Source organism: Pholis gunnellus (genome assembly GCF_910591455.1).
Source record: "Pholis gunnellus genome assembly, chromosome: 14".
NCBI lineage: Eukaryota > Metazoa > Chordata > Actinopteri > Perciformes > Pholidae > Pholis > Pholis gunnellus.
In genome coordinates this window covers 21,136,636-21,161,052 of record NC_136541.1, presented here as the reverse complement: position 1 = coordinate 21,161,052, position 24,417 = coordinate 21,136,636, and the positions used below count along the sequence as shown (strand labels likewise).

Here is a 24,417-nt window from a genome sequence, read left to right as displayed (position 1 = left end):
GGTACACACACTGAGTGAAGCCAGCAAACAGCAGAGCAGAGAGGCGCGCTAGCTTGGCTAATAGTGAATTGTTACAAACCAGCTAACACCACAGCTGTTTGACTGGTTAGCTGTGTTTTAGCTTCTTGTAAACGTCTCTGCTGGCTGAGACAGACGACTGCTGATGGCTGATGTCTGTGTTTTTCATTCTTTCTGAACTTCACTCTGGAATCTTATTTATTTTATTGGTATTTTAGATTTGTTTCTAGTGAGATATTGTTTGGTTTATATAGTGACGTTGCTGTTATGAACATAAAATCAATATTAATTCTGTTCTGAATTCATTCTTTAAAAAAGAGATGTAACGTCATAACCACTCCCACTCTATCTGCTGCTGTATGCCTCCATACTGTGCTTCATCACTGTAAACAATCTGTTCCATTTCCCCACTTCAGGTCCAAGACCCGTGACACCAAGGTTTTGATTGAGGACACCGATGATGACTCCTGACATCAGGCCACGCCCCTCGCCTGGGTCCAGAATTTATTCAAAGGAGGAAACTCCGCCTCCTAACTGAGGAATTACCCAGCGAGTTGGGCGTTGAACTCTCAACCAAGGACAGGTTTTCAACTCTCATGCCGACGTAACCCTTTCCCCAATGCATGAGCCTCAACATGGGTTCAGAACCGTTTCAAGTATTTCAAGGGAGGAACCTTTACCTCTTGAACAAACAACCCAGCAACATGGCCATGAAACTCTTCCCTCTACCTTCAATAATAATCAAGGGTGGGCTTACCACTTAAACTCTTAAACCTTACCGAAGCAGTGGGTCACCCACAGCCACCCACAGGTGAACTCTTCAACTCCAGTCATTGCTTGAGCTCTCCTAAAAGCCTCCGTCTAGCATGAACATCGCAGCTAAATGCAATGCAAGCCGATCACCCTGACAGGAAGCGTCCCTGCTCCCTCTCGGTGCCACTCAGCTTCCACACAGGGAGAGGCCGACCACTTCAAACCTGCTGCTGTTGAGGACCAAAAGGTTTTCTCCCCGCCTTTAGCTATTAGAATCCACCTCCACCACACCTCGAGAGATACGAGTCCACTTTTAATTTGGACCTCAGAGTGGATCTAAAGCCAGCTTTTTCCAATAGGAGAATAAAAAGGGATGAAAAGTGTCTCCTTCTTTCGGCAACTTTTTAGGCCTTGTGACCTTCTCCCTGACCTTTGGCCAACAGACTATGCTGACAAGAATTTGGTGATGACATTCAGTCACTGACTTGACTCCCTCACTCTTCAGTTTGCCCCTTCAAATCATCACAGAGCTGCCTACCTGCACCGTACACGCTTTAGACACACACACACACACACACACACAGAAACACGCACTTTTTAGGAGTGAAGGAGTGGAATGCCTCTTGTGTGTTCACACACACACAAACAGTGATTTTAAATGTTTTATTGTTCATGGATGAGCGTCACACACACACACATATAAACTAGTAGGTATTTATAACAGTGGTTGTAAATATTCCTGAAACATGAAATACTCGTGCTGAGTTCAGACTGCATGGAACAGCAGCTGGAATGTTCAGTCGTGGAGATTTTGCTTCCAGAAAAAGAAGAAGGTCACCTTTAACATCCTGGTCACCACCATAAATATCCTCCATGTGGAACTGGTTTTACTGAATGTATGCCAACTTATTTATGTATGTATGAGTGGGGGGGATACCTCAGTACCACCTGTCAACTCATTCCGGCCCATACGTTTCTGTAAACTTGAAACAAGAGTTAGGGTGAGGTCCAAGGAATTAGTATTTTTTGTGCCCTGAAATCTTGACTGAAGACTGATTGAAAGGTTTACTGGTTCATGAAACAGTAATTGGTGTCTGTTGAATTGGTTCATTGAAATGTGACGAGGATGAGAGGAGGGAGGTCACCTGTCTGTCACATTGGTTCAGACCTTCACAATCTAAAGGATGGTGTAGGTCAACTGGAACTCTTCCAGCTGGTTTGGTGGGGAGTGAATCTGATTGGCTGTGTTTACACTCATGAGATACATGCTCAGGTTCCATAAAGACTCCGGTTTGGATTGAACACTGTAAAATAACGAACATATTTGTCTTGGGACAAAGTCATTTTAATGTATTTGTATGTTCACACTTTGTGAGTATCTGGCTCTGAGTCTCTTTATTAGCTCAGAGGCAGAGAGATCCAGAGTATACTAGAAACAGTCTTTTATTCCTAAATGCTCCTGCTTTCTAATTAATGCAAACTCTAAACTTTCTCCATGTTTACCTGTCGTCTTGCTGAATGAACTATAATGTCCATTTCCACAGCACTAATTCCATCCACTCAGCACTCTGCTGCTCTGGTTCCTTTATCACAAATACTCTTTTCATTCACTCATTATTTCCAGTCCTTTGGGGTTTCCTGCTCTTACTCTACCATCAGTGCGACTCACCGCTTCCTGCACTATTGCACATCACATTAATAGTACTCCAGCCGTACTGTTATTTAATGTGGAGGAGTCTAAAGCAAGTGTTGCAGCTTTACATCAGTCAGAGCAGCAGAATGGAGTTAGTTCTGTGGAAATGTTAATTAAGCCATTGTTGTTGGCTCCCTCTTAATGTCTTTTTTTACCAGCTGTTATTTGTTCATGCTGGCCAAATTAGTCATCACCTGATTTTGTATGAGAATTTACGGAAACATTCTTAAACAGCTGGTAGTTTAGGTACTTGGTGCGGTTTTGTATCCATAGTTTGACAAAGTCTCAGTCACCATTACATCATCTGCATATTTCAAAAGCACTATTGTCACCCTGTGCTGCCAAATGATTGGAGCTACTACATGAATCCATCTTCATGTTGGATGAAGACAGGTAGTTGTGATTGCACTGGAGAAAATGTTTTTCTAAATGTTTCTAATAGAAGGAAGATATTCATTTTGTTGCTTTTTCACATTCCCAAAGTGGTGGAGCCACTTGTGCTGCTGGGTAACGGTTTACTTCAGCTTGTACTTTCTACTGCTCATTGCTTTTATTAATCAGCCATTTAATAAAAACCATTCTGCTTTATTGTTTGCATCAAGCTTGTTCATAGCTTGTGCTATTTGGAGTGACTTCAGGAAGCTGATTGAAATCAGTGACCAATGAGCAATAAGTCCTCCCGTCATTCTGCACTTTAATGCCAAATGTGTTTCTGTATGTTCTTTGTCTTTGTGAAGACGCTGCTTAGCGTTTGAGTTCTAGTAGAGTTTTACTTTCCTTCATCTTATTTTAATGGTATGAATATACAGAAAGCAGCTGTTTGAGGACTGGAGTCTGTCTTGGAGCGGATTGGGAATATATCCACTCTTTCTTCACTTCTGTTAACTTTGCAAGCGTCTGGCCTTGAAGGATGTCTGTGCTCTCTTAGTGCCCTTCTAGTTGTTACAGCTATTAGATTTTCGCTGATTAGTAACAGCAGAAACTGATTATCAATATGATATAAAATATTGTAGGCCATTAGTAATAAATGTCTCATAAAACAAGGTCTAGGAGTTCCTACTTCTGTACTAAGCTCCAGCAGGTAGACGACGCCGTCATCGAAGGGTTCACGGAGACGCTCCGCTTCATTCCGCTCGTCCACTTCTGGGTGTGAGCAGCGTTTTAAGGTGCAGCAATGGAACTGGAGTTTGACAATCAGTCTTTTGGCTCAGCAGGAAGTAGCTTCTGTCTGCATTCAGGATGAGGCTATAAACTGAAATAAGCTTGACCTACAAAATATTGATCTTAAAAAATGTTCTACTATCTTCGATCTAAACGGGTGTGAACGTGCTCGTGGGTCGGCTGACCAGGTGCAGCTTTGCGTGTGCTGGATCCTGTGATCTTGGTTCGTACAAACACTGGTTTCTGGAAAGCTGCTATTAAAAGTGAAATGCGTGACGGTGTCTAGAAGTTTAGATTTGGTTCAGTAAGAATAAACTTCTTTTGTTGGACAGTAATGAAGCCGCTGACTTTTCTACTCTGCCTTTGGTTGCACACTCTGTCACACTCCCACATGAAGAGAAACCACTGCCCTCTTCATGTGTTCCTATTTTAATCACAGAACATTTCTACACAAGCTTTGAATTGAGGGTGTTGCCTTCACTGCTTTGTTTTCCTCAAATGTCCATTTAGCAGACACAATCATTCCATCCAGGAAGAACAGGTCCGTTTTCTGATGTTTTCTGCATTTGTTCAGAGCTTCTATTTTCATAATCCCTCAGGTTTTCATGTTGAGATACTTTACATATTATAATAAGTTCCATATTGACCGAAGAGTGGGAGATGAGTTCCTCTAAGATTTGAACTCAGGACATTCTGAGCACATTTGCACCGCAGCCTTCCAGTCACCGCCCCTTTCATTGAGTGAACAGCTTGGATTGGATCAATGTACCATTTGAAGGCTCTTTAGTTCTGACATGAATACACCAGAGCTCAGCAAAGGAACCTCTGGGAAGTGATTTTCGTCCGTTATTTTTTGTATTTTTATTTTGTTGATGCCATATAGGTTGACTTCCCCAAACGTAACGTGCTCCTCTGATACGGAGCGGGCCCTCAAGGTGTTCTGGTGAACTTGTTAGGATTCTGAACTCTGAACATTTCAGCTGCAGACTGACTTGATCGTATCTTTTTGGTTTTCTTCTACATTCCAGACGATGACTCTCTCCCATTACACTTGAACGCCACACTGCTTGTGTTAAAGCTGATGAGACTGTGACAGACAGGTGACTCCACCTGTACAGCGTAGGGCTGAGTATTCATCCTCAATGCTTCTTTAATAGCACTGATAATAATACCTGGTTAGATTTGTTCAGATTTATGTTTTGTTCATCTTAGACTTCCTTCATTTCGGTACATTTATGGAACACATGATTGTGTTCAGACATGAAACAGGAATGTGGCTTTTTTTGGTCAAATGAAAATGAATTGTGTCAAAAAACAATGTTTATGTTTCTATATCAATACCAACCCTCTTTCAGAATGTCTTAAGAACGTTTCAATACAACTGTCTATTTTCAACAAGCGTTTCACATTTCACATTAGACCAGTTGTTCACAGCAGAGCCTCTCATTGGGCCCCATGCAGTAATGTGTTCTTTGTTCACCGCCAACGTCTCTCACTTCTTTATGTTCCAACTCGTATTCACCAAACACAAACTTGTTGCAAATCGCTTCTTTTAGCTTGACTGTGATCTCGTAATGAGGAGATTTTCTTTTGTGAGATGTGATCATTAATGTAATCATTCACTCTGCGCAGCCCCGAGTCCTGCTGTCGTAGAGCAGCAGACACGCGTATCTACGGCAGCAGTTTCCTTATTAGGAAAGTATGAATAGCGCTGCCGAGTTTCCACCAGAGCAGCGCCGTGCTGACAGACGTGAAGAAGGAATGACTTCACAGAGGACAACCTGCTGAAATATGCCAACAAAATCTTCTTTTTTTTCAACGCTGTAATTTGGCACGCCATGATGATGATGATATGGTAAACAAAATATGAATTTTGCATCGGGTATGTATTATATTTGAATCATGTCATTTTATTTGAATTGATTTTGGTATCATCTTCAAACTCGAAGCTGGTTCAGGCTCTAACTCTGAGAAGAGAGGCGGGTGTTTGTCCATGAGTACGACACGTCTGACCTACGAGGACATTCAACATGTCCTCTGAACTGGCTTCTGCAGCCACTCAAAGACAAATGTGTTGGTACGGGTGCTTCTTGCATGAGGCCCAATGTCTTACTCTCCTCCACAGTTCATGGATGCACCAGAAACCACACAGACTTTCCTTTTGATTCAGTTTCTTCAGATGCCCATCGGAGACCATTGAACCCACAAATGGAAGACGTGTAGATCAGTAGTGAAGCACTTCTCAAGATCTGGATCACATTTGAGTGGGATGTCTTTTGATAACGGACTGTTATGCAGATTATTAAAGAGGAAGTAACCCATTTGGCAGCCTGTATGTCTTTTGTCCTCAGATCTGGACGCATCGAAAGGAAAACCTGTTTTTTTGCTGAAGCTTGAGCGGTGCGCCCATCAGTTGGTCTCAACACTGTCGCAACACTGTCCACGCTTCAGCTCCAGGACATCCCAGTGGCTGACATTGCAAACGTCTCAAAGTCTTTTTCCTCAAATAAAGAGTCCCAGATGTTTGGTGACCCCCGCCCTGTGAGGACACTCCTGTAGTCTGTTTGGACCAGCAGCGCTGTTGTGAACACACCAATCCTCATCCTGAAGTCCTCTGGGCCTGCAGCATGGAGCCTCTCAGAGGTCCAGAGTCCAGGGACATGAAGCCGTGCTGTTAAGTTTAGTGTCTTTTTACACCACACGCGTGTTGCTTTTGTTGTTTTTAAGAAATTTGTTCTGATCAACTCAGTTGAGATGTTTGATGAAGTTCCATGCTCACTGGCCCACATCTTTCTGTGTGGTTGTAAGAAACAGACCTGGGATCAGAAGGATGTGACCTCTATATCGGTGAAGCAGAATTCCAACTAGAATATAATGGAGCCAATAAAACCAAAATGTGAGACGTTTTCTGGTTGGTCTCCAGAACCAGAGAGAGCATTTTGTTCCATGTTGTGACCCAGAGCTGTTGATTATACAATACATTATATATTGATGAATATATTGATTAGAAGCATTGTATAATCGTGACTGTGCTGTGGGTGTTGTCTTGTATGTACAGTAGCAGCGTGATGCTACAGAGGTGCCTGGTTCACCAACCCTGTTACAGGTTTTCAGTAAAAACAGTTAAAGCTCAAAGAGGTGTTTGTGACTGGAAGTTTTATTTCTCTTCTCAAACTAACACTGATGTTTGTGTGTCTGCTTACTACCTACAAGAGTAATACATACAAGGGATTAGATGGTACATAGAAACATTTGGGGATTTGAGATCAGCACCATTAAATCTGACCATTCTTGTGCACAAAGTGACAGGTCATCAGTGTTCAACCTCTCAGACGATACAGCGAGGACTTTATAACATTGATGTATAGAATATGTGTGAAATCCAAACGTTCATGCTGAGCAGTGCATTCCATTCAATTGGAAAAGTGTCATCTCTCTTGGAAACAGCCTTTAGTTTACTCGCTAGTGAAAATATCAAGTTATTATTTCCTGTGTTTTTATTGTACGTCATCACTTTAAAGTTTGACTTTGACCTGCTGACTACGCAGTAAATATTGTAGAAAATGTCTGTATGGTTCATGACGGCATCACAAGAAAAGTTCCATTCACCTCCATTTCTATTTATGTTCAAACATTCTGAGTATACTAAGGGACACAAAGTGACCCCGCTAGGTATGTTGTTGTATTTATTTGCTTACGTTTATTACCATGCTGGGCCCTATTCCTCGTACGTGGCTCAACTAAGTCGATCAAATGTCCTATTATCCAGCTTAAATTAACTCGATGATTGACATCAGGCTATCTCGGTTCCTCAAAGGCTGATCCGCTCAAACAGTCTCGTTAATTCGAGCCAGATGTCAGTCATCAGGATCGTTGCGCGTGCCCGTCCTACTTCAAAAGGGGGAAGCGTCGATCACCGAAACCATGATTTTCTAACAGTACAACGGCAAATAAACTCAAAGAAAGAGCCTCTTTTTTCTCCGCTGACGAGCAGGAGATGATCATGAACACATACGAAGAATTCAAGACCATAATCATGACGAAATCTAACGCTGCGAGGGCTAGACGAGAAGCATGGCAACATATCGCAGACGGCGTTAAATGCACAAGTATTGGGAAAAAGTATAGGTTAATTTTAAGTGCCTCATCACCTCAATCAATCAGATGATATTTCTTTAAGTAGGCTTAATGGGATGCATCATCCAATGAGATCTTATAGCGAAAATAATGATATCAACTCTTTCAGAATAAGTAGATAAAAACAAGCCCAAAGATAATCTAACTGATACGAATTAATAGATACTTATGAGGATATATGTAGGTGTATGCACTTATGTATCATGTACTATATATATATATGTGTGTATATACATGTATGTGTAGATTACCATAGAATAGGAGTTTGAATATGTGTGTGAATCTGTGTATGGGCGGATCAGTATGTGTGTATTATTCATAATAAGCAGTAAAAATAAATTGTGTGTAATTCTCTCTATTCTTATCATGAGTCCACCTTAATCATGTTCTACAACAATGATATCTATGGTGTACTAATAATACTGTCATATCATTATGAGTGGTTTCAACCATCATGTAGTTGCAACCCAGCTATCAAGAGGACACGGGAGCAAGTAAACACTAAGCACACACACATTATTCAGAATGGTGAGTCGATACAACATGTGTCATGGTAATGTAATGAACACATCCATAAGTTTCTTAATCGCCAAATAAACTTTATGAACAGCACGGCATGCAGCGGCTTTCCTGATGTTCTCCGCGTCACCGACACTGTACAAACATGAACCACTCGCTACACAGCGCGAGGCTGTGATACAGTCTGAGACAGTAGATGGCGTGTGGTGTTCAATGTACGGCTCGAGAAGGTCTTTAAATAAATGATTCCTTGTCGGCAGAATCGATAGCGCTCCTACAGGAAGTCATCATGATGTGATAACGGATCTTGGCGATCTCGAAGAACTCTCTCCCTATAAAACGCTAATCTGACTAATATCGCTTCCTCATCGATGGATCTCTGAGGAAGGGAGCTGACACTTTTTTCCGGGGGAGTGGCAGCTTATCCAGCGGATCTAGCTCAAGCCTGCTCTGGAGCAGGTTCAGGCTTATGGATGTGTTGCTATGGTGATTTTTCCAAACTTGCTTCGAGGAACCGAAAAGCCTCACTTATGTAATCTCATCCTGAAAATTATCCGGCTAACTCAGTTAGCCACGTACGAGGAATAGGGCCCTGGTCATTTTGGTACTTAATCTATTTGTTATTAACAGGGGAGAATGACTCCGCTTTCATCAGCTTCTATGATTGTTAAGTTGCGGCGTTGATCAGCTTGTAAATCTATAAGCCGGCAAACACAGTTGCATAATATCTTCGTGTTGTGATCACTTTAATACCTGTCATTATAGTGTTATCTCTAATGAGACGGACCACAGACATAATCTGGATGATGTGATCTGTAGTGTTCATTAACTCACTGTTATTCAGCGCTTAGGAAATAGTTCTCATCCTTTGTCTTTCCACTATTTTCTGCTCTGCTTCAGAAACTTTAAAGTCCTCCTCTCTTCTCCAGTTTGTTACCTTAGGAGCTCTCTTAAGGCCTAAGAGGCTTTGTGAATAAAGTTCATCTCTCCCAGGATCTTAACTGTTGGGGAAATGCTTTTAAGAAGTCATAATTCTATGATTTCTTTAGAACAGTGGTCCCCAAACTACGGCCCGCGGGCCGGATGCGGCCCGCCTCCACATTTGGTCCGGCCCCCTGAACAATACCAGAGACGCATTATGATTTTTTTTCAGTCTGCACAATTAATCGAATTTTAATCGCGATCACGATTTTGGCTGCCACGATTAAATGAGCATGATCGTCTGCAATATTGACGTTTAAGATACGTGCTCTGCTACATATCAAATCAAACGCTTCCTGAATCAGCCGACCACCAGGGGGCGAACGAGATGAGAGCTGTCATGCGCGCACCCTGTAGAAGTAGAAGAGTAGAAGAAGTAGAAGAGCAGAGAGACGGGAGCTTGAAGGACGAGTACTTGTGCTTAATTTATTTACACGCCGGCATGTCATGTCTGTCACTACATGGTCGCGCGTTTTCAATTCCCCTGCTCTCTGTATCGCGCACGGCGGTGTTCCGCCCCGATCCGCGCGCACGATGCAACAGTCGCTCACCTGTGAGTAGCACGCACTAGCACGCACGTAGCACCCCCCCCCCCCCCCCCCCCCCCATAATCGTGCGGCCCTAGGTCAAACGATATGTTCAGTGATGTGGCCCTGACAGGAAAAAGTTTGGGGACCCCTGCTTTAGAATTTTGACCCATGGAGCAACTCTTTGCACTAGGAAGCTTCATGAATACAGTCCTAGGTCTGATAGAACCCAAACTATCCTGATGGCTAGATACCACCAGAGAAAAGATATTGTTCTTTTAATGGGTGAGCTGGCCCTTTAACTTTCCAACATAACAATGACCCAGCGGCTCTGCTCCCCTTAGTTCAGCTTAGTGGCCCAGCCGTAGCTGAACAGCTGTAAACAGTGGTGGAAAGTAACTTAAGTCCATTTACTCAAGTAGGGGAGCGCTCGTCACACTTTATGCTTTCAATTACATTCGTCAGTCTCAGTACATCACAGTTACTCATTGTGAATAGTAAATGAAATAAGTTCCTGTGTGCAAATGTATAATCTTAAGATTGTATTGAGTTATAAATGGGACCTCATCACCAGGTAAGTTGTCAATGGACAACAATCAGAGGATAGGCGGCTCCGCTGTGTCCTTGGGCCAGACACTTAACCCCACATTGCTCCTGTAGCTGTTCCTATGGTGTGTGAATGGGTGTCAAGTAGTTGGTGTAGCGCCTTTCATCGGTGAATGATGACCTGTAGTGTTAAAGCGCTTTGCTAGCACTGTCTCCTCACAGTCCAAAGACGTGCAGCGTCATCGATGTCTAACCGTCGGCCCTGTGACAGTCTGCACCCTCCAATGTCAGCTGGGATCGGCTTTTGTTCTCTATTATGTGCAAAATGTAATTCACCATATTACTTATAACAGGTTTATTACGTAAACGGTGCAGTTTATGAAAATTGTTCTCCCCTCAGATTGCAGTGACACACCAGTGACACACCAGTGTGACCAGATGTACCATTCTGTTCTACTTTATGTTTACTACATTTCAGACTGACTCCGAGTGCAACACATGAATAGAACTGTAGCAGACCTTTCCTTATACAGTTACCTTTCGACCCCTCACATTTATCTTGTGACCCTTAGGAAGGGCCTGAACCTTAGATTGGCAACCTCTACACTAAACTACCTGACTGTACAGGTAAGTTGTTACCAATAAACTGCAACAGTAAAATCAGGACATTCTTTTTTACTTTTGATACTTAAAGTACTTTAACTTAATTAGGATTTTCAATGCGGGCCTTTTTTTGTAATGGAGTATTTTTTACATGTTGTTTTTGTACTTTTACTTCATTAAGGAATATCTTAATACTTCTTCCACCACTGCATGCAGGTCCCTGGCAGACCTGCATGGTGCAGGTCCCTGGTAGACCTGCATGGTGCAGGTCCCTGGTAGACCTGCATGGTGCAGGTCCCTGGCAGACCTGCATGAAGGTGCCAGTGGAGCTACGAAGTCATGAAGAATGATGACTTCTGATGTACATGACAGTTTAGTTTATTATATGCTTCTTATATTTTTCAACATTACAAGGTGGAGTCTTAGAGTTTAGGTTGGTGGTTGATGGTTGGTGGAGGTCAATCTTCACTTGGATGAATAACAGAACAAAGTGGATGAGCCTCAGTTGTCGTCAGAGATGGGCAAAAATACATCAAAATGTATTTTGATACAAAATACCCCCAAATAAATGTATTACAACAAAATTCAAAATACAAAATACTGGTGCCAGAAAATGTAACAAACTACATGTATTTTGTATTTAAAATATAGGAAATACTTTTTTCTGGATTTTCCATTTTCTCACAATTTGGTATAGCAGAGCATTCAGGTTTATATAATGTACACAAAGCTCTGGTGAACCCTACAAAAAGGAAGAACAGTCACAGAATGTCAGTGTAACTAAGCAAAGCTATTAAAAGACAACAACTTGATTGATTATGTATATATATATATTTATTAATGGTACTTAACAGCCCATAAACGTTGGCTTTGTATCAACAAGAAAATATTCATCACATACGACATACAAGCTCCCAATCTCCCTCTTCCTATAGCTAGCTACTCGACTGATAAGCTAACTTGCTAAACACTGGCTATGCACTAGCCTAGACAGCATGCTAGCGTCATTAGCATGTTGGCATCGATCGCTAGCTTGATATTATAACCATCACCATGTATATACAATAATAGGCTATGTAGCCAGACCCAGACATAAGTTATACATCAAGCTAGTTGACATCTGTCACACTCAGATAAAATATTTAACTTGACAGACAATCCGTTGAACTTGAAGATCTGAAGACTGAACTCCTGAACTATTTTTTGATTCGTGGAGAAAGTATTTTGAGTATTTTAAATACAAAATTAATCCACTCTAAAGTATTTTGTTACAAATTACGTTCGACTTTTAATCGGCCCTATCAAATACAAATTACAAAATACTCAAAAGTAATTGAAATACGTATTTCAAATACAAGTAATAGAAATACTGCCCATCTCTGACTACAGCTGTAACTGCACCAACTGTGATTATCTTGTCCACACACACAGTGTCGTGTTTTCATGACTTTATTTCCTAGAGACTTATTCTAACTTTAAACCAAGTCTTCACCCTAAAATGCAATGATGTACGTCATGGGGACGGGCCCCCATAAGGAAGGCGAGACCCCACTATGTGACTCTGTGAACAGATTTATTCAATTCAATTTATTTAGTATAGCCCAAAATCACAAATGTGCCTCAGAGGGCTTTACAATATGTACACATGTGACATCCTCTGTCCCGGGACCCTCACATCGGAACAGGAAAAACTCCCCCAAAAAGGAAGAAACCTTGGGGAGAGCAATAGAGGAGGATCCTTTATCAGGATGGACAGAAGTGTGATAGATGTCAGGTGTACAGAATGAACAACGTAACATTTATGTCCCCACTAGACTGGTAAAACACGCCCACACACACACTCCGCCCTCCCCTCTCTCCGTTTGCGGTCCGTCTCTTTCCTCACTCCCTCCAGCAGCAGCAGCAGCCCGCTGCCAGTGAAATGTAGCCGGACCTTTGTGCGACATGAACGGGGCTCAGCTCAGTGAATTCCCGGACGACTCGGAGCTGCTCGAGCCGTATGTGAGCGGCCTGAGGCGGAGAGCGCTGCTGGCCGGGGAGCTGTCCGCTGTCAGGACGTTCTCCGAAGGGTTTCTCCTCAAGTTCCTGCGGGCCAGAGACTTCGACGAGGAGCTCTCTCTGAAGGTACCGAACTAACACACTGGAAGTATGTGGAGGCTGTTTATGGACTGAAGTGCTTTTATTCACACCTTCTCAAGGGTTTGCTGTAATGTCTCATTATCATTCACCGTGTACTTACTGTGATGATGGTTACATTTACTCAAGAAGCCTTCTGCACTTACGGACAAATTGGAGGTACTTGTACTATACTTGTATTTTTGTGCTACCTCATACTTCTACTACAAGTTATATATCAGAGGTACACGCTGTACTTCTACTCTACATTTATCTGACAGCTTTAGTTAGTTACAGATGTTTTTCATACTCTGGGAAAACCACTTCTCCACATTTGGTGAGTTGGATTGTGAATTCTTCTTCAGTGTACCTAAATGGTTTGAGAAAATGCTCCTACTTCATAAATACCCAAAATATATTTGAAAACCAAAAGTAACCTTGGACCAGCTGAAAACAGGACAGCGACGCTACAAACACATGATCTTCTAGAATATGATGCATGGCTGCAGATTAAACCAACAGGATATAAAGGCGTTCCAATGCAACGTACACATTAATGCAGGAATATTTATCCAGATACAGCATACTGTGTTATAGAATAGTAAACCACTGACTACCTTTAAGTATTTAAGGTATCTTTCTGAGAATACTTTTATTTAAGTAAAGTTTTGAATGCACAACTTTTACTGGTAATGTGAAATTGTTGTGCTCCCAATCAGTGTACAGATATAGCTAGAAGCTCAACAAGGCTTTAACCTCCACTAGCAGAATCAAATACTGGTACACGCACTTTATGCAATTCAGCTACGCCTTGTACCACGTCAGCTCCGACATGCCGTGTATATACATTCATAGAAGGACTATGAAGTTAGAAATATTTTGGTGATGTTAGAACAACTATTAGTTCCTAAATGGAGTAATATTGGACTGTGCATGAACTCTACAGTGGTTGAGTCAGAATCTAAGGATTCTAACAAAAAGTTCTGAGCATCATGAGCCCACAGAGCAACCTCAACAGCTGTGTGCAGACCCGCCTGTCACTGCACTGCACTTTGACAAAAACTACATAAAAGCAAGGTTGATGCCCAATAAAATGTCACTGAATACATATAATTACATTTGCAACCCTGCTCTGGTTTGTAGTCCCACAATTAAATTACATTTATTTTGTATAGCCCAAAAATCATCAATTGCCTCAGAGGGCTTTACAATCTGTACACATACGACATGTAGCGTCAAAACAGCAGAATATCATCCAGGTTAACGGAGACGGAGCGGACCAGGAGAACACAAACAGGGAGAGGCTACACTGGCGAAACACTAGGAAGTGCCTGCGCTTCTCAGATAGATCTGTGACTCAAACCATCCGGCTTGTCAGGTTACTCTCCTTCATGAACTTCCCTATCCACATCAGGGCTGTTGTCATCAAAACATGAGGACATTATAGATGTATTACTTCACATGGACTCAGCATTCTGCTACAGGTTTACCTCTGAAAGATTACAGCACTGGAGAACATTTTTGGACATCCAATGTCTAATAAAGGCCACGTCGGTGGTACCAGGATTCAACACAGACATACAGTTGCGTGTGGTAGTCAATGCCACTTCTACGCATGATTTGAGACTTTGCCAAGCATTAGACGGGTCTGCTTGACGGATAAGAGATGAACCAATACTGAGACACCTCACTGATGTAAATGTGCTCTTTCAAACGGTTGATTGTGATAATATAGTCCACTGTGTCGAAGGCTGTGCTCAGGTCAGGAAGAATTCAAATAAAGGTGCTTAGAACCTGTGCTTTTCCTACAGTGACTGTTCAAATGTCAGAAAGGCCTATTAGGCAACTAAAACACTAAATAGTGCATTTTATCTCCTGGTACATTTATTCATAGAGTTGACTTTTTATTAACTTAATAACAAATATCACAGATGGACACAGATTCATCTCACGAGTTGGTACTGTAGCTATGTACATTTGTTTGCTGTCTCCTTGCGCTCTCATTTACTTTCACACCAACTGACGGATACCAACACACACTGGAGGAGCGAGGGATAGAACCACACGCTCCTCCTTAAAACACTCGTGAACCAGGGGTGTACCTGTGTCTGTCGTACACTATACTGACTTTACAGAGACTTTATTATACTTCAGAGTATGTTGCTGTATTATTGCTACAATATTTTGAAGACTGACCACAGCACTCTTTTATTTGAGCATGTTGAGTCAGTGTAGGTTGTGGCTCAACAGGACGGCTTAGTTGCTTATTTTGCTTTGAAAGCAGCTGGAGCTCACCCAACTGGGTCGAAGCTCAGCAGTCTGTATCACTGATGCACACACTGACTGACTTTTACCACACAAACAGATGTTTGAATCTGCTTGTTATGATGAGAGAGGGGGGGAACAGACACCAGTGTAGGACAGGTGCTGACCGTGGTGCAAACTCCCTTTATTACAACCTTTATTTTCTGTTTAATCTCCAGCAGAAGGAGCATTTACTCTGATGGTTTGAGTCGATTAAAGCTTATAAATGTGAATGTTGCATGTGTCCTGCAGCTCTTACTGAACTACCAGCGGTGGCGGAGGGAGAGTCCTGAGATCAGCACCTGCCTGTCTCCCTCCTCGGTGATTGGCCTCCTCAACACCACGTACCATGCCGTCCTCCCGCAGCGGGACCACACTGGCAGCAGGGTGCTCATCTACAGAATCGGTCAGTATGAGTGTGTGTGTGTGTTGATGTTGGCCTATGACTAAAGACTTCTAGAACTCAGTAGGATATAAAAAGCAACAGATGTAACTCTATATATAGTTCTATATATCTTGTTGTATTAGTTGCGTTTTATATCCTGCTGAGTTCTAGAAGTCTTTAGTCATAGGCCGTGTAGCCTTGTCATCATGACTTTTCTCTCCGCTGCATATTTCCTGTATATTTTAAGCACATGCTCTGTGGTTTCGAATTCTTAACGTTCACAAAAAAATGCTCAAATTGTTCCCAAAGGTAACGTTTCGTGGTTAGATTGCTTCTCTCAATTTGGTCTTTATTTGGTCTTCTATTGTATCACTTCCCCACTTTGGATTTTGAATTGATTATGAATGAATTTTGTATTTATTTCATTTCCTCTACACTATTTGCTTTTCCACTGTGTTTGACATAGATGTTCTTGCTAAGCCAGTTTGTCCACTCCCTCGTCATAGAATGACTTATGAATGGACCCACAGTCTTGAATGCGTTACATCAGCTATTCTCAACCAGTGATCAGAGCCCTATGTAGTGGGCCTTGAAGGTACTGATAAATGCTTAGATTATATAAAAAATGCTAGTTATTTTTATATCTAAATGCGAAAAATAAAAATGCATAATTCCAATGATCAGTTACATTTGAATACCACCACGCAAACCATGACACATCACCAGGTGGAGACGAACGTGTTAGCGGGCTAACCTTCCCTCCAATGCCAGAGGAGGAGTCGTCCTCTTGCTCTGACACCAGAGTTTATGAGTCTTTAACCAAAACAATGAGCTAACGGAGGTGAAACAAAACCTTGTTTCTAGGAACAGCGGGCAGCTGTTTTCAGTGAAAAATAAAATAACTATAACTACATTACAGTTATTTAGCTGACGCTTTAATCCAAAGCGACTTACAATTCAGATTCTATCACCGTAGGCACAGCTACGAGAGCAATTGTTGGGGTTAAGTGTCTTGCTCAAGGTCACACCGACATGCGGCGAGTGGGGCCGGGGGTCGAACTGCAGATCCTCTGATTGAAGGGCAGCCCTGCTCCACTTAGCCACAGTCGCCCACTAACTCTGATAACGCTACCTGTCCAGCACCAAATGGCAGACATCACGTTGGAGATGGCTGGTGAACAAAGTGGAGCATTTAGCAGCTAAAGGGCCAGATATTTCTCTCAGGAGATGTTGGAGACCAACAATGAGCTCAAAGTGAATATGGACTAACAGTCATCAGGTGGACTCAAACATGACTCTGAATCAATGATCATTTTGTTACGTTTCCTCTGAATACAAAAATCATCAACGCAACCGCAAGAAGGTGGACAATCATTTGGGTAAATTGTTGGAGTACCACTGTACTGTCTTGTTGGCTATGTATTGTTTTCACCTGATTGCAGCTGTGTGAGGTGTCTTAAAAACATCTTGCTGCAATACATTGCTTTGCTCCTGTCTGTTACTCCTGTCTGTTCGTAGTGTTGTTGTCTGACTGCCAATGAACAACAATGACTACGGACGGATAAGTACCTAATACAACCCTTTAAAGGTACAGTATAATATGCAGGACTGTTCTCAAAAACAACGTATAGACTGATATACATTTAATTCACATATCACTTGTGGCCCTCTAGGAGTGTGCGGTGGTGTCAGTATCTAATTACATGTCATTCACTCATTCATACACTAAAGGCAGAGGCTGCCACCTGCCCACCAGGACTCTATCTAACATTCATACCCATTCATACACTGCAGGCACAGCCTACTTTAGCGATTTGGGGTTAAGTGTGCATGTGCTCCAGTGTTCCACCTGCCCACCTTTCTGGGTTGTGCTGAAAGGTTCAGTGGTGTGGGTGTCTTTATTTGACTTTAAAACCTTAACCGCCGTTAAACAATCAGAAAATATAGTTTTATTTCTCTGACACACTGCTTTGTTCTACATACTAGACTCTATAGCCTGCTCGACCATCGTCTCTCGCCCTCTCTCCCTCATTGAGCTGAGGAGGAGTGGCCAACCTTGAATACTGCTCACACTGACCTATGTAACACACTATACCTATAAAGACTGAATGTACTCCATGAAAGTAGAGGAACAGTCTGTGTTCTCTGTCTGCAGGGCAGTGGAACCCAAAAGACTGGACGGCCTTCCAGGTGTTCAGAGTCAGCCTGATAACATCAGAGATCATCTCCACTGAGATGGAGACGCAGAGACGGGGGCTGAAGGTCATATTTGACCTGCAGGGATGGAGTTTAGGCCACGCCCTGCAGGTTAACCCTTCCCTCGCCAGAAAGATATCCTCTGTACTCGCGGTAAGCCTAACATCTTGCTTCAGGTTTGATTTCTTGTAGATACTACTTCTACTATGTGCTATAACACTGGACACTTAACTCTTCATGTGCTATGGTGCTATGCTTCATATGGGTCTTCATCCACAATAACATTTGGATTGCTATGCAGAAGACACCCCCAGTTTGTAACAGGTTCTATCAAAAAAGGGAGAACTTGAGGTGTCAACATGATGACTGCATGTTACACCACAGGAATGACATTTGGATGTCATCATTGTGACTTTCCATTCACATGTAAGGAACACGACTGAAACAACACACCATTAAAGTCAGACTCTTTCTTTCTTTAAAACATAGTTGTGCTTGTATGTGTTGCACAGTGGCTTGATTATTCTAATGTGTAGCTTTTAGATCTGCCAAAATATTATATTGAAAGAAAAGAATTTGATAAGAAGGAAGAGTTTATTTCAACCATGTTCTGTCTGGGAGCTTAATTTGCCCGAACCAATCAAAGGCAGATGGATCTGTTCAACAGATGTGATTTTTCGAGGATATATGTAAATTTAAGCATCAAGTTTCTTTTACTCTTTGGCCATTTTCATTTGGAAAATCTCCTGGCTCTGGAACAGGAAGCCTCAACTCAGAGAAAAGAGACTTCAGCATTAATTAAAGAAGACCAATTTACAAAGGATCAAAGGAGTCTGCTGCTTCCTCTGGCTGTTAGACTACTTCATTCATCCTCCACCCTCCATATATGATAGTTTTGTTTTATTTTGTTTTATTTTGTGTTTTTTGTGGGACTTCAAACTGCATTTAGTTGCACAACCTTGTTGTACAATGACAATAAATAACCCTGTAACCTTATATATTATATATATAATATAATATTCCCGGGGTGAGGAGGATCCTAAAGTATGTTTCACATCATGATAGAGAATACGTAGCTGGGTTAATTGGAAGAGAGAACGTTAAATTGGTATGTAAGTTAAAGTAACAGTCGAATGATTTATTTTCCATGACTGCCTGTCTTGTTTCGTGGACAAAGAACTGATAGTATTGCGTCATATACACATACATAGATAACTTTTGTGGGGAGAAATACGCTCAAAACAAGTCAGAAAATACCTAAATACCAATGTTATGCTAACCCTGTCCCCAGAAAGAATCATGCCGTAGAGGACTTTTTATTGAATGAAAAATTGCTTTCTGAAAATGTAACTTTGAAGAAGTCTACATTGTAAAACGTCACTCAAAGTTTGTCACAAATTGATGGCGTACCAGCACCACCACTGGCACTTTAATGGTAGTTTCATTACCTGGACTTACTCACATGCGCACAGTTATTTCAGTAAAAGTGGTCCTCATCGTGTGTATGGAGCCTCAATGTAAAACGGTGATGTGCCATCAGCCACAATCTGAGCCCATTTCCAATGATATCTGCACCAATTAATTGGCCAAACCTATTAATCGGCCGATCTCTACTTAACTTCATCTCTTGTGTGAATTCTGGTTGCAAAAAGCCAAAATGGCAACGGCCAAAATGGCAAACACAAGGCTTCAAAACACAAACCAATGGGTGACATCATGGTGACTTCGTCCACTTCTTATATACAGTCTATGGGGAGAACACCACTGTTGTGTGCTACATGTGTGAAAGGGAAATTCTGGACAATGTCTGGAGTTCATAGTCTAGGAAGACGAATGTTTTGCAGGGTTTGATATGACTGTTCTTAGCTATTGTATTTAATATATAGCTATATTCTTATACAAGCCTGATTGGCTGACCAAGTAGTGAGCTTGCTTAATGTGTTTCTACACCTGTCCTTGTTTTTGATTTTGCATGTTCAGGACTCCTTTCCACTGAAAGTTAGAGGAATCCATCTGGTTAACGAGCCATTGTTCTTCCGGCCTGTCTTCGCCATGATTCGTCCCTTCCTGCCAGATAAGATCAAGCAGAGGGTCAGCAGCCTGTTTATCACACTGATCATACTGCACTGCACACCCATCTCTGTCCTCAGACTCTCTTTACAACATGCCTTTAAACATTCTTTTAAGATCAAGTTCCATCTCTCCCTACTGTAGATCCATATGCACGGTGCTGATTTCCAGGACACTTTAAACGACTTCTTCTCACCGCCTGTCCTACCTCCAGAATATGGTGGGGAGGGGCCTAGCATAGAGGGGGCCTGTCAGGAGTGGACCAATCAGCTGCTTCAGTCAGAGACACTCTTGCAGCAGATTGCCACTCACCCAACAGGTGACATCACTATTAATCCTGAGGAGGCCTTGATTTCAGAGGAACGGGAGACTGAGCAACTCTTAGAGGGATGATGTCTCAGACCGCACATGCTGTATTTTGACTTTGGATTTATAACTACCTAACACTCTCTGGCAGCCATTTCTGAGGCCTTCACTCATAAATACTCACCGTGCAAGATGTTGGCTGCATCAAGACAGCTGTCTGTGCAATTTTTAACATTTCAGCACTGGTCCATCTGATAGCTAGTGTTTTGCGTCATGTTAGCTTGTTAGCTGTCTTCCCTGTTACATTGCTCATTGATATCTGACCAAAGGGAGACATTTCTTATTGTCTAAGTCTAATTGAAATGTACATATTTGCTTTCTATCCAAGAGTGGCATGAAGAAGTCAATGTCAATTTCAAGTCTGTGTTTTAAGTACTGACTTTAAAGAAGGATGTTGTTAGCCCAGCTTAGGTTTAGGAGGAAACAGCTAGCTTGGCTCTGTAAGTAAAAAAGATAAGACCTCGTAAGCGTACTAATTGTCTTGTAGTGTTATTTGTCAAGAAACAGTTGCAACGTGTCACTAAATTACAAATTGTTGTTTTTACATTTCTCTTAACTTCCATGTGGAACAAACCGGCTCGACCGTGTAAACAAGAGAATCTTTTTTACCTTGGACAGAGCCAAGCTATTGGTTTCTGAACTTAAAGCACAAACATGGAGGTGATATCAATCTGCGTATAAAGCATTTATTTATTGAAATCTAACTAGTACTGCTTATTGCTCAGTGTTAGCAGTTGGTTCAGCTTAATTTAGCCAACTTTTCTCAAGTTACTGAGACTAAAACTAAGGGTTCCAAAGTCAACTGTCATACTTTTGTCAGCTCTTTTACTTTTGCAGGAATGTTGCTAGATGTTACTGTAGGGATTCTTTTTATTTTCATTAATACCCAACAGCCACTTGTCCTGTGGACCTCAGGGATGGAATGCTTTTAGGAGATTTGTGTAGCAGCTGAAGCCAGAGGACCAGAGGACCAAGCGACAAGAACCAAGAAACAAACAGTCATCTTGCTGTAAAGTCCTGTGAACTCAATCTAAGCACCACTGTGACAGTTTAATGCTTTGAAAAAATACCTGGAGGCCAAATAGTTTCCACCACAGTGTGTTTTCATGGACAGGAACGCTGCAGATGAGCATGAACCCTGACTTCCCTCCAACTCATCACTCCATCCAGACATTTATCTTATCAGCCAGCCAAACCAATCCATCCAGCATTCTCTTTGTTAAAGTGTAACTTCACCCCAGGTCTGAACCCAAGTCCACCCACTGCATAATTTAGAATAAAATGGGCAAGGGCCTGAGAGATGAAACCACACCCACTTGTGTATGACTAAAATATTGATGAAGTGTCAACAAATATGACAGCTACAGTAGCTTAGAAAATATCAATATGGGACAATTACAACCTGGGGTTCCCTCCGCCTCACTCCTCGCCGCTGGGAGACTATTTCGCCAGGAGGAGAGAGGAAGCCAGCTCCGGAGACGGAGCATCGTGGTTGTGGAAACTTGAATTCAGCTTGCTCCAACCCTAGCGCCTCTGTCTGTGGAGCAGCCGTCCGCTCTCCTCCCGGTGAAGTAGTATATCAGCGGGGTGCAGAGACCCGGCGCTACCGCTGGCAACCAGTCCGCTCTTCCACTCAATTTCTGTAACCAGTGTAGCATGAAAATAAGGTGGACTTAGCAAGCTAACTAGCCAGCCGTGCCATCTTAATGCTTCATCTACACACTTTTGTAGGAAAGCACATTCCTATCCCCAGATAATCAGCTAGTCAATCTCCCTCGACCCCCATGTAAAATGGCCAACTTTACAGCAGAAAGAAACATGTTTACATGTCATTATAGCTCATCTCCCCATACATGACAACTGTGCCCATTTGAATGATATCAAGTTTTGAAGTTGCATAATTGAGTGATTGGATGCCGTCTCAGGTCGCTCGCTGCTTACTGTCCCCTCTGCTGCGTCACCTCGCCGCCGAATTCCTTACGGTAAAAAATATGAGAACTACTTTACTTCTAAATGTAACTGAAAAACAGAAATGAGTTTGCCATAGACGTGTGTAGAATCAGTATCGATGTGAGTTCAGAACATTAATGCAATCCTACAAAATAAAATTTCTCTAATAACATTTATTGCTAATTAATCCATCGTGGTCCAAACATTTGACGCAGCCCCCAATTCTATCTTTCCCCCTGTTTGTCAACGGCCTCACTTCCTTTAGATAGGGTTAGTATCCTGTGTGTGTCTGTCTCGTAGCCTGGCCAGTGGAGGGGGACAAGACGTATATCAAACTCAAATATATTGAACTGGCCCTAACATTGAGCCATTTTCAACCACGAAATGCTGATTTCTTTAAAGTTGGTAAGACATTTCAATAATACCAACCGCATTGATGTGTTTCATCACAGTACATTCATATCATTGAGTTAATTGATTCAAAAACACATTTATTTATAAGTACATCTTCATTGACTTCATTTAAAAGTTTGCTTTCTTTTCATTTATGGCAAGAAACCTTTGACTATGTTCGGACCATTCTTTTCAGAAGATCCCAGGCGTTGTGAATTTTTTTTTTTTATTGTTCACAATGAGTTTATAATTATTTGTATTAATTGTTGCCAAACCTACAATAGGTTCATAATACCAGAATGTTTATTTATTTACATTTTTATTTTCAGAAAAGAGAATGAATGTATTTCTTGGGTGCTTTGGTCTTTCTGAGCACATACAATTGTATTGACTTTAAAGTTACATAAGAAAAAGCTCAAGTTTTAATGTGGTAACACATTTTTAAGTGTTAAATAATTTGGTGTATACAATATGATTAAAGTAATTTTTTTAACTTGAAAGATCTTATGACTATTTGAAGCACCCGTGTTGTTGTATGTCTGATAATGAGTAGACAGGCAAGATGTGTGCACATTAATGGCTTGATGAAATAAAGGTATTAAAACTTTGTCAATAAATGGCATCCGTGCACAGGCTCCAATTCACTTTCATGTGTTTCAAGTTTTGTACCTGGTGCATGGAGCTAGCCAAGTCACCTTTCAGCTCAACATATACTGTATATACATATATATATAGTATATACTGTATGTATGTATATACAGTATATACTGTATATCAATGTGTCAATGCAAAAGAGCTCATCAAACTTTTAGTGACATTTTCAGTCAATGTCCTTCCCAGATATGATAAGATATACTAAATCTGACCTGTTGTTCAAAATGTGAAAATAACTTAGTCTTTTTAAATATGCAGATCTTATCATGGTGTACTTTACATACTGCAGATATAAATATACAATGAGCTGAAAAAGGCTGAAATGTTTCTTTAGTTTTACTTTATTTATTTGGCAGCTGCACTAACTGTTTACTTTGCAGATGAAGATTTGAAAAGCCTATAATAAACATATTAAATACAATGCTTGTTTATAGATTAACAAAAAACCAACAGCATAACTAGAATTGGCTTTACTGCAGCAGCAGTAGAGTGCAGCAAGAGCACCAGGTCGCTCAGCTGGTAGAGAGGGAGTCCATGTACATGTACAGAGGCTCAGTCCTACCGCAGCGGCCTCGGTTCATGTGCATGCCCCCCCCCCCCCCCCCCCCTAGTCTGTCATGTGTCTACTGGCAACAACAATAAATATAACATTAAAATGCAGTTTACATGTTACTATATCAAAAATGATAATCCAATAGTATATTTGTTTTCAAATTGTGGTTCTAAAACCCTCAGTAAGCAGCTGTATGAAGCCTTAAGGTTTACTTTCATAACCTTTTGTTTTCTTTGAGTCTCACTGTCCTCCCTCCTCTCTCTGTTTCTCTCTTGGTGCTTCACTCTACAGACCTTTGGTCAGTGTTAGCAGGTCAGTAAACATGTCTATCAGCCCCGCTCGGTCGAGTCAACAGCTGGGCTTAATGCACCTATAGGTCACCGGCTGGGTGTTCCCTTCCTTACCAGTGCTTTGAATGAACACTTCTATCATGGATTAGCTATGGACTGAGAAACTTCCCCCAACTCATTTTGACTTTTGTGTAATTCACAAA

General features: G+C 41.6%; 2 protein-coding genes across 2 annotated transcripts in view; both read left to right on the top strand.

Moving 5' to 3' along the window:
- The window catches only part of LOC306706376 (xenotropic and polytropic retrovirus receptor 1 homolog), a 57,901-nt gene extending 51,152 nt beyond the window's left edge, over positions 1-6,749 (top strand). The window contains exon 16 of the mRNA XM_079173439.1: positions 435-6,749. Within this exon, the coding sequence (XP_079029565.1) occupies positions 435-489 (55 nt within the window). The 3' untranslated portion in view covers positions 490-6,749. The remainder of the gene's footprint in view (positions 1-434) is intronic.
- Positions 6,750-12,882: 6,133 nt separating this feature from the next.
- On the top strand, positions 12,883-20,687 carry ttpa (tocopherol (alpha) transfer protein; the record flags this gene model as incomplete). The annotated part of the gene is made up of 5 exons (XM_079173863.1): positions 12,883-13,062; positions 15,610-15,763; positions 17,898-18,091; positions 19,919-20,029; positions 20,153-20,687. The coding sequence occupies 5 exons, from the start codon at positions 12,883-12,885 to the stop codon at positions 20,399-20,401; spliced, it is 888 nt and encodes a 295-aa protein (XP_079029989.1). The 3' UTR covers positions 20,402-20,687.
- Positions 20,688-24,417: the final 3,730 nt, after the last annotated feature.